At 37.8% G+C, this 11,476-nt stretch overlaps 1 protein-coding gene across 1 annotated transcript; it reads left to right on the top strand.

The window, feature by feature from the left end:
• The first annotated feature begins 6,229 nt into the window (after window positions 1-6,229).
• On the top strand, window positions 6,230-11,212 carry LOC121642604 (melanin-concentrating hormone receptor 2). Its single transcript, XM_041989367.1, has 2 exons — window positions 6,230-6,903; window positions 8,937-11,212. The coding sequence occupies exons 1-2, from the start codon at window positions 6,500-6,502 to the stop codon at window positions 9,574-9,576; spliced, it is 1,044 nt and encodes a 347-aa protein (XP_041845301.1). The 5' UTR covers window positions 6,230-6,499; the 3' UTR covers window positions 9,577-11,212.
• Window positions 11,213-11,476: the final 264 nt, after the last annotated feature.

The raw sequence follows: 11,476 nt of genomic DNA, 5'->3' as shown, positions 1-11,476 counted from the left end.
ATCATATGACACATAAGGCATGTGATGATCCAGACATGGCATGCTACTGCTCCGTTTGTGTTGCTCACTGGTGGAAGAAAACACCCACTTTTAGGCTTGTTCAGATGAATAAGCAGCACAAGGAAAAGTATAACATCATATTACTTAATCTCCCCAACAAATTCCAACTTGTCTGGCAGCAGGCTTCTGCAGTAAATTAGATGTATTTTAATTAGAAAACCATTGTGATGTCCCGCTCTGTATATTAAACAGAAACTATGGCATTTTCTCAATTTGATTACAGACATCAGACATACCAGCATATTAAATAAAAAAATCTTCTGAGAAAAGTTATGTCAGAATTCTGTTAAGTTTTAATACTCATTGCCATTCACTGGCAATATATATAAATGTACACACACACACACACACACACACACACACACACACACACACACACACACACACACACACACACACACACACACACACACACACACACAGACATATATATATACGTAATGCTGGATGTTCTCATATCTGTATATTTATATAAATGAAAACTTATTGATAAGTAACTGATAAGTATTACTCCTTTTGTTTGCTGAGTAGAATCTATTGAAGAAAGTTATAGTATACATGCTAACGTAATTGTTCCTGTGGTTGGTTTCCATTATTCAGATGTAAATTTACAAGTTTTCGTCAGGCATGATTTGTATAATGTAGTCATGCTAATAAAAACACAAACACACACTGCACAGTTAGTGTAATTAACTGATGTGTTTAATACTGGATGTGTTTTACATCAGCGTTTGGTTTTCCCAGACAGAACCAAGCACTAAATTCTACAAGCAAAACTGCCTTTGACTCCTAACCTGTATGTTAATTATCTCTCAAAGGACAGAATGATCATCATACTTGAAATCAGTGATGGCTCCCTGATGCTCCCGTAAAATATAATTTAATGCAGGCAGTTATCCTCTTCACTGTAATGAGCTCCAGTCTAGACTGATATGAAACATGAGAGAAGGAGACAGAGGCTGAATAAAGCCTATTGACACTGAAATTTATTTGCAGTTTAGAGGATAAACATTGACTTTGTTAACAAATATATGGAATTATTTGACATGCATGCATTAATTGATTATTTAGGTCTAAAATAAACTGTACTGTTGTTCTAACTTAAGAAGCAGCTCCAATTTTAAATTGTCTTGTTAATACTGCACCAGGGCTGCACAGTGTGGTGGTTAGCAACGCAGCCTCACAGCACAGGGCTCGGCTGAGGGGAGGCTTGAACAATGGCCTTTCTGTGTGCCATTTGCATGTTCTCCCTGTATAAGTATGGGTTCTGTCCGGGTACTCTGGCTTCCTTCCACTGTCAAGACATGTGTGTTAGTTTAATTGGTCACTCTAAATTCTCCCTGGCCCTGCAATGGACTGGCAACCTGTCCAGGGTGTACTCTGCAACCTGTCCAGGGTGTACTCTGCAACCTGTCCAGGGTGTACTCTGCCTCTCGCCTGCTAATTGCTGGGATCGGCTGCAGCTTCCTTGCAACTCTGAACTGGACAATGCGGTATTGAAAATGGATGGATGGATGCTTCATCAATTCACAAGGGTTTTCTAATCCATGTTTGTAATAACACCGGGTTTAGACCATTTTGTTGCTTTGCCACTTTCGTTTTTACAGTGTAATGTGATAATATGTGCACTTATTCTGCAATTATAACATAGACAAAATGATGCAACACTACAACAAAACAGTGGGATGAATTCCAATTTACTGTCTAGTTCTTACCTTTTGCAGATTTTGTTTTTTATGATGCCGTGGGGTGACTCCCTGATCAATGACACTGTCTTCTTTTGTTATTTGCCTTTTTCTGACAGTTTTGCAAATTGTTAGCATTACTCTAATCTATGCATCAGAGGATTCCATTACCTTTGCAAAGATAGTACCAAAGAGCAAATGTTTGCATGAACTACTTGATTTAGTGAAAACTGTAACTAATATAATGTTTTAGGCTTAAAAAGTCTGTTTTTAGTTTAATTTGTATAAGTTTTCCAATCCAGTTTATTTATAGAGGACTTTGAACACAACACAGCCTTTGAGTTTATTCACTCTGATGTAAGTTCTTGGAGTTAATTAAAACAGAAAACAAATCCATCTGATTAGTTCTGTGGATTTTAGTAAGAAGCTAATCGTGCCCTTCTAAGGAAGCAGGACTAATTCCAGAAAGAACAAATAAAGAAACAAAATTATGTTTGTCACATGCATGGCTGGATGGATAGCCTGTCTGTCTCCAAATCCCTTAAGGGTTTACAGATGCAGCTGTGCTGTGTTATGTCTGCTTTTATTCCTCCTTTTACCATCACATCATGGCTTTAGTGTGATCCCCTCCAACTTTAATGACCCTTGGGTCACTGATAAGGATAAAAATACTGTAGGTGGTTTCCAGTCACGTTTTGCATAGACATAGTACTTCCTAATACTAAGAGTTGCTTCAAGTTACTAGAGACTGAGAAAGAGTAATGACTTTCTCAGAAGTCCCTCTGAAAGTTCAACAAAGGTGCCAATAATGATAACTAAAAAGCATCTTGACCTTTCAGAAAGAACCATATTGGGGGAATATATATACATATATATATATATATATATATATATATATATATATATATACACACACAGTATATAGGAAGTTTTATCTAAATGCTGGAGTTACAGATAATTTAACCCCTTTAGGCATCTGAGTTTTTAAAGTTTTTAAGGTAAATTGTGAGAAAAGTGAGGAAAAAATATTGAACATGACCCAGTCATCATCATCAATATTTAAAGTGAAAAAATTGGATTTGTACTCTTCAGACTGTCACAAAAAGATTAGAAATTGGTCACATTTGGGCAAAAAAGTCAGATTCAAGCCCCTTTTGATGCAGTGTGAATGCAGCTATATTTGATCTGGTTCTAAGAATTCGTCATCAAGAACAACATAATCTGTCTTTAAATCATTTAACTTTTTATAGGGCCATTTTTCACTAAACTTTTGTTGATCAAGAACTACTACTTGGTTTATTTACATGCTCTTAATCATAGGAAAATAAACACAATTTAACAAGCGGTTATTAAGCAACAGTTACTCCTCATTAAATCCATGTTTGAGATTTACTGAGTGTTGATGCTCTTTTCCTCTGTGTGGTTCTTCACATTAACACAGGTGCACATTCAGGAGGTGACCTGGGTGAGCACTGACCTCCACTGGCGGTCACCAAGCAGATGGGAGGTAAAACCCCACTAACCCCGTCGCGCATCAGTGGTTACAGTGTCAGCTGCTGAAGGAAAAAAAAAAAAAAAAGCTCTGCTCAGCTTTCCAGAATTACAGCAACCACAAGCTTTTTGAGTTTATAGCAACCTCAGCCCACAGCATCCAACATAACTGACTTAGTCTTCAGATTTTTGTTGCTTTTGTTGCTATTTTATTTTTGTTTTATTTTAGCCTGTTTTCTATTAAAGGCTGAAATTAACGACACATATCTTGAAGGAAATATATAGTTATATGATGCATAAAGACAGAAGATAGATTCTTCTACCTTCTGTCATTTTAGCAAATGCATTGATAAAAGGTCCAAAGAGCAAAGCATAAGTCAAAATAAACAATCAATGTCAATATTGTTTAAAGCTTCTCAGTAAACCTACCTATCTACTTTGCAAAAAGGTGACACTTAAGTTCATTACAAAAGACAAATAGAAAGTCATTTCAGTAAAATTTCCTGGAAGTCCTTTATAAAATGCTTAAAGAATACCTCAGACTCCAAACAACGCTGACTAAGCTGGAGCTGCATGATCCATTTTAACTTAAACAGGAGGCTAGCAAGGCTGCTAGTTGATTTTAAGCTTAAAAATGTGGTGAAATATACCCTGTAACCTTATTTTGTATCAAAAAATATAAGAATGAAAGACTGTCCTAACATTTTTTGTAAAGAGGAAGGACACAGCTCAAGCCAAGGCAGACCTTAGCCCCAGTGTCAGCAGCTCTGACAGCTCTGATCACGGAGTACCAAACACTGCACCCCAACCGACTTACCGTTCTATGAACCTTTTTGAAGCTGTAGGAAATGTTTCCACTTGGTGATTGAAATGTTTTATTTCTCATCTCTCTCTGATGCGACCATGGCTGTTAGAGCAATGTCGGTGAGTATATATTTTTAAGAGAAGAAAACAATTATGTCCTTTTTTAGGATCATAAAGTTTTGTCTACCTTCTGCCCCATGTATAAAAGTCTAGCTTGCCACTGCTCAACATTTTGCACTATAGTGAACTTGCATATTATACAGTGTGTAAATTAAGTACTTACCTCCATAGTTTGCGGATTGTCTCCAATCCAGCTGAGAACCTGTGCACTTACGGTTAATGATGTTTACACAACTGAACCATGACTGCTGTTCTTGCTGCTATATTCTGCAAAAATTTGCAATTTTCCAAATGACTGACGACACATCTAATTGTGTATTCTTCTATAACACATAAAATCACAAATCCCACCTGAAACTTTAAAGATTGCACAAACCTGCAAGCTAATTAGCATTAGCACTGGCATCTGCACTGATGTTATATTTTAATCTTACTGGATAAAAACTGGCTGCTAGTTGCTCCACTCTTGCTATAAAGTAAAAAAAAAAAAAAAAAAAATAGTCCACCGCATGGCTGATCTCATTTTTCTGAAATCCCTGGAACATTTAAAATGGTGAGTGTAAATCTTTGCATGCAAGTCTGTGTTTTTCAAAGACACCAAAAAATAATTGCTTTTGTTTGATGCGGTTTGATGACTGAATAAACAAATGTATTTAAAGTCAGTGTGCATACTGTTTGATGTTTTTATTAGTCTGTCCGTTGCTGTTATTCACAACATAAAGTAAGATGGAGCTTTATGAGCTCTGATGATAAATTGGTTGTCCACTAATTTTTTAATAGAAGAAAAAGAACAAATAAATACTTGGTGCTTCTGCTCTGGTGAAAAGAGCAAAAAGAGTTTCTTACAACATGTTCAGACTTGCTAGGAAAAAGATGCTGTAATATTTGACTCAATAAACCAGAAGAGGCAGGTAGGAAAATTTGGGTTAATCCTCTGTGGGATGATTTTGCACAAAGTTTTAAAGGTGATGTCTGAAAGCTGTGGACAAAAAAAATACAAGAAATGAATGAATTAGTTATTTGTTTTGACTCAGGAAGACTTGCATGTAAGCAGTGACTTCCAGTAAAAGGGGACTCCTTTTGTTTCTGTACAATAAGTAAAATTATGCTGGATTTAAAGTTAAGTCCTTTGTTTTTAGCTTGTAGAAAAAATTGCTCTTGATGAAATCAATAATACTTGCTGCTATCCCTTAAAAATGTTGGAGGAGATCAGATTTTATAATCACAAATTAGAAATGTTATTTATGTCTCGGAGCTGTTTAAAGACGTCATTCAGTGGTTTGTTTTGTGGCCTAGATGGCCAAATATATATAGGCTTTTGTGACAATGTTGATATCATGGTGCTCCCTGAACAGCAGTTGTATCGGATAAGATCTGCTGTAGGGACTGAACAAACACTACCTGCAGGTCAGCGTGAGGAGAGCATATATTCCCATCGACCTGAGGTGAGATCCCAGCAGAGTCCTCTCTGCAGAGCAACTTTAATAAGATCAGCTCGCCCTTTAGAGCTGCACCCTGTGATTTCAGAACAGAGAAAATTACATCTTTGATACCAGGCATCACCATTCACTGCAAGTTTATTCTCCAAGCTGAATATGATTTTAATTTAGTGGCAAAAAAGAATGAGAATCCACTAGAACTGCATGATTTAAATCAACACAGAGCTTTTTCTTTAAATAAGAATGTAAACAAACAAACAAAAACCAGTAGTCTGAGGGTCCATTCTGTTTTTTTCTTCTTCCTCCTCTCTACTTGGATTTGAAAGGAAAAGAGAAGAAGCTATAATTTGGCTTAATGATTTCTTCCACTCTGCGAACAAGAAAGCTTTTCTCCTGCATGTAGTTTACAGCAAAGAGCTTCAGTTTTTTGTGAGGATGAGTTAAATTAGAAGCAGAATCTGGATAGATCACCAAAAGTTTATTTACATTAATCGACATCAGAAGCAAAGACTCGATTTCAAGTCAAACAGCCTTCATCCCATTTGCTTGCTTTGTTACACAACCCAGCGAACGATCTTTGAAGGGAGGGAATATTGCCCGCTGAGGCTCACTTTGGTGGAGCCACAACAGATGCGCACAGCAAATTGTCACTTTGCACAGATGATCATGTTCCGAAGGGCATTGCTGCTCACGTAGTCAGTCTTCATCACATTTTACTTTTGTTTTACTTTTAAATATATCATCTGCGTCAGGAGAACCAGCGTCATGTTTAACTTTGTGGATATGCGCTGTTGCTGAGAGCGCAACTTCGCAGCCCAAGTTTGGAGAGCTGGAGCGAGCGCATCGGTGCGCGCCGACATCTAAACCACGCCGAGGCCACTTTTTGAAGAGCTTCTGAAGATGAATGACACGGAAATATTTTGCAATGACAGCTACACGTACAACTTTACCGATAAGTCATGTCAGAGGGGAACTGTGCCGCCTTATAGTCCCATCGACATTACTACTTTCATGCACATATTCCCTTCAATTTACGGAATCCTGTGTTCTGTTGGAGTTATAGCCAATGGACTGGTTATCTACGCGGTGGCGGCATGCAAGAAGAAGATGGTTTCAGACATCTACGTGCTTAACTTGGCTATGGCCGACATGCTGTTCTTGCTCGTGATGCCCTTCAACATTCACCAGCTGGTCAGAGACCGACAGTGGGTGTTCGGAAACTTCATGTGTAAGGCGGTGGTGGTGGTGGATGTCAGCAACCAGTTCACCACGGTGGGGATTGTCACGGTGCTGTGCATTGATCGGTAAATGTTAAATCCACCCACTTCACATATTTTCTTGAAAATGTTTTGCAGTGCAGAAAAAGAGATGCCAAGCTTAACAAAATTAGCTTATAACTGTCTAAAATCAGAGTAACAACCCGATAAATAAATTAAACGTGTGTTAATTGATTTTTTAAGTGGATATGGCTTCTTTATTTCTGGAAGTAAAAAGTGTTATGCATTAAAAAAAAAGGACTCCATCAAAGAAAATGTAACATGGCATGTAGTCACCCATGTATCATCCCAGAAGGACGCAATGTTCCCTACAGACATGATGTAGGCTACCATGTTTATGGTCTGAACACATTAACGACAATTAAATGATAAGCATCTCCATTTCAGGAGAACGTCTGGAGCAGGAGTTGCCTTCAAATACATGTTTAGGCTCATTAGAGCAGTAATTGTGGTGTAGTGAGCAGTGGTACCTTTCCATAGGGGGAACTTCTTTATAAGCCTCATTGCATTCACTGAAACGGGATTTTATAGGTTTATTTTAATCTTTCCATATAAAAATGGAAAGTGGAGGAAAGAGCTTTGACATCAGAGCAGTTCTTCCTGCTTTAATTATTTTTAAGAAGTTAAAGGAGCAGCAAAAGTACTGAAGAGGGATCAAACTACACACTTTTGATTTTTTAACAGCCATTGATCTCAGGTTGAAAGGAGATGAAAATAACTACCTGCAGTGAACAAAAAGTGGAGGAAGGTCCCCACTAAGCATCTCAGGAAGTAAAAAAGTGGAACACATTCCACATGTTTCTATTAATGAGTTATTTGTCATCTGAATTAAATGAAACTGTTGTGATTGAATTTTTCCATCTAGGCCATCAGTCCCTCAAAGTCAAAATTGCATTTCCTTATAGTTCTTTAATTGAGTTGAGGAATACAAAACTTACTCACAAGTGAAGTGAATTTCCTCTGAATGTTATTAGGTTGGACATTTTAAAGCAATGCGGCTCTGCTTGGTATCATATCAAGATGTATATATTTACCCAGTGTGACTTGATGTGCTTCCTAATGTCATGTTCGAAGTATTTTCTCTGTATAACGGTGATCCAGCAAACAAAGACAGTGTTGTACTCAACAAAGGAAATGCTATTTTCATCATCTACCATCTTATCTCAGGGTAGCTGTGCTGTATAAGGTCATTTCATGGGAGTTTTGTGGATATCAAAATGGTTTTGTTTCAAAATCCCAACAAATCAGAATGTAAAAGTATCAGCAGAGGAGACACTTTACATGTTAAATGTGTCTTTTATGCTTTATGTTATTTTAGGTGCTACAGTGCTGCTTTAAATTATACCACAGAATCAGTTTTCTGACTCTTCCTCTGTATAAACCTCAAGTGTTGTAGAGAAAAAGACTGACAATTAAAAATTCAGTGCGGTGTGAGACTCTCAAGTGTTCTGACTGTCTAAAATATCAATATTTTACTTGTCTAATCTGATTCAAATCAAAAGATGGATCTTTTAGATTCAATTATTAAAGGTACGGTAACCTAATTTAACTGCTGGTAGAGGGCACCAGCTCCTGTACGTGATTATAATTCTTAGCTCTCCATAGATAAGGTCTTTGAAATTGAAGGGAAATCTTGGAGAATAATCCCAGAATGCTGGCATGTTTAAATTTCAGCAGATTGGTCAGCCACAAATGTGGTGTAACATGGAACAGCAACTGGAAATATTCAAATTTCCCCACTGAAATGACACAAGGGGTTAAAGAAATGAAAAATCATTATGTTCTGGTTCATCACGTCAAAACAAAACGGAAACTGATAACAAGTGTGCTTCTATCTCTTGTCTAAATTATACTACTTTATAATTCATTGCTTTATTTCAGAAATATAATAATTTAAAAACAAATTTCTGACATCTTGGTTGGTCTCATCATCGCCCCTTGTCCTAATTTGATTGCTTGGATGAAAATGACCTTTTGAATGTGTATTTGAAGAAAGCTATTGTTTCATTTGCATTTCATACTGCTATCAAGCTCTAAAGATCTCATTTTTTCCTCTGTAGGTATATAGCTATTGTGCATCCGAGCTCAGAGAGGAGGACCGTGCAGTGGACCATTATCATCAATCTGCTGGTGTGGCTGGGCAGCTTCCTCCTCACCATACCAGTCATGATGTATGCCAAGGTTGTTCGCAGGCAGCATTTAGAGGTGTGCATGATGTACTTGGACGGGCCTGAAGACATGTACTGGTATACTCTCTACCAGTCTATCCTGGGCTTCATCATCCCCCTCATTGTCATCAGCACCTTCTACTCGCTCACCCTCTATCATGTCTTCAGCTCCATCCGTCGGGTCAAGCGTAAGCAGTCCGTGTGGGCTAAAAGAGCCACCAAAATGGTCCTAATGGTCATCGCCTTGTTCCTGATCTGCTGGTCGCCCTACCACGTCATCCAGGTGGTCAACCTGAGCAACAACACGCCAACCCTTGCTTTTGTCTACGCCTACAACATCAGCATCTGCCTCAGCTACTCCCACAGCTGCATCAACCCGCTCATGTTGCTAATTTTTGCCCAGAATTACCGCGAGCGCCTTTGCCGCCGGAACGCTCTGCACAGCTCCCAGCACTCGTCGAAGGTCACAGTGGTCAAACCCGATGGCTCCAGCATGGCGAACGACCCCAGCTATCGCATTACTGTCATTTAGAAAAAGAGAAATAACTTTTTGTACATGTAAATGTTTTTTGATGCTTGCCTCAAAGCGAGGCAGCTCAAGTGAACGCCTTTGAAATTATATCATAAACTGATGTCACGCAAAAAAGAATTAAACAAAACAAAACAAAAAAAGAGCCTGAAGCAACAGGATCAAAATCCGCCTTTGTTGAAAAAGTTAAATACAGGCAATGTGTTTCATTGATTAACTTTAATTTAACAACGGGCTATATCCAGTGTCATGATGGTCAGTGGCAATGCTGAAGCGTGGATACGGCATAAAAAAACCTTTGCATATTTACTGCATAATGGAGTAAGTTCCACTGTGTAGCTTCACTCCATGGCTTGTTTTACCAGTACACATCATGGCGTCTTGTGTCTGAACAGACGTGATCTGCAGCAGGACTATTATCATTGATCTAATAAAGAACTCTTTATAAGGGCTTGTGATTTGTAACCAGTAGCCTGAATAATGGGTAAATTTGTGATGCGAAATGGATAAGTTAGGGGCAGTTCTGTAAATGTTTTTAATCCACTTGCTGTGGTTTTCCAACAATTATTCCAGTTGTCAGTGGTAATTCTGATTTTAGGGTTGTTTTGGTCAAATTCTCTGACTTTCTGCTAAAACAATGAGAGGCAGTTTTCCATTTATACAATGTTAGCTGCAACTTTTAAACCTTTCTAGATTACCAATACAACTATAACAGCCAATAATCTGTTTTTCCTGGCTGTGTGATTCTGATGGCTCAGTTGGATGTTATTTACATAAATACAGACTGCAGACTGATGTGCAAAGTACTGCATCTCTGGTTTGCTCTTGGCTGAACTGCAAATGGTAGAGTAAGTGAACAATCGCTCGCTGTTTGATGAAACATGTTTGTTTTAAGTTTTGTATTTAAAGATAAAAAGAGTTTAATTATCACGTGTCACAGCCCACTTCTGCTAGTTTCTGGCTCAAATGGCTTGACAATGCAGCATAAAAGGACTCAGGGACCATTGTCTCATCAAAAATTAGACAACCTCAATCACTCAAATTGCTGTTTTTACCTTAACTGTGTTTCCAATTTCCTGGATTGGTTGCAGGGTGACTCCTTCTTCTTTTATCTGCCCCTGTCTGCATCCACAGTTGGAACATCACGCCTCAAGAGACATGAAAACGCACATAAACAGACGTCCGCATTACAACATACAGCAATGGATCCGTGTATATCACTGTAGGGATATTGTGTATTGATGCAGCAGGTGACTGTTGTCCTAGTGTGTGTGTTACTCTGTTGTTCTGTGTTTCCCTCAGATTTTTGCTCTGATATGTATTTTTGTGATTAAGAGCCTTTTTTCACAAAGGACTCAGATATTGTAGTGATATTGTGATCTTGCAAAGACAAATAGAGACTGTGTGAAGGATGGGTAAACGCTTTCCCACCAGTGTCATGTTACTTGCATAATAAAATGTGAAGGAAAACAAGATTTGTAATCTCTTTTGAATTAGTAGGAATTTTGAAACAGATAGTGAGGGATGAATCAGGATCAACCTGTTATTTAAATAACTGTCAGTGTCCCTTAAAGTTGCTCCTGATTCACCGCTGAACAGCACAAACAAATATCTACTTATTCATTTGCTTCTTAACCACTCCTTAATCCATTATCAGCTGTAAAATTAAATCCTTATTTAAAAATTCCCTATTAATTTATGACGACATGACTATAACTGACTCTTTTTGTACTACCTGAAGTAAAGCAGAGCAGCGTCATGAATTAATCAGTAAGATTTAAATGGAAAATTACAGTTATTTCCTTTTATAAAACCAAATGCAGTAAGTTAAGTTTTATCAAAACACATAAAAAACACATAAAACATAATTACACATGACATATAAAATAAACAAAATTAGGAA

The sequence above is a fragment of the Melanotaenia boesemani genome, chromosome 7 (assembly GCF_017639745.1).
Source record: "Melanotaenia boesemani isolate fMelBoe1 chromosome 7, fMelBoe1.pri, whole genome shotgun sequence".
In the NCBI taxonomy this organism is placed as follows: Eukaryota; Metazoa; Chordata; class Actinopteri; order Atheriniformes; family Melanotaeniidae; genus Melanotaenia; species Melanotaenia boesemani.
The sequence above is the reverse complement of the archived record's forward strand: the minus strand, read 5'-3'. Positions and strand labels throughout refer to the sequence as shown.

Excerpts from the sequence above, each read along its gene's own strand:
- LOC121642604 (XM_041989367.1), top strand. The coding sequence starts at position 6,500 with ATGAATGACACGGAAATATTTTGCAATGACAGCTACACGTACAACTTT. Across the intron at positions 6,904-8,936 it reads ACGGTGCTGTGCATTGATCG|GTATATAGCTATTGTGCATC; the intron begins GTAAATGTTAAA and ends TTTCCTCTGTAG.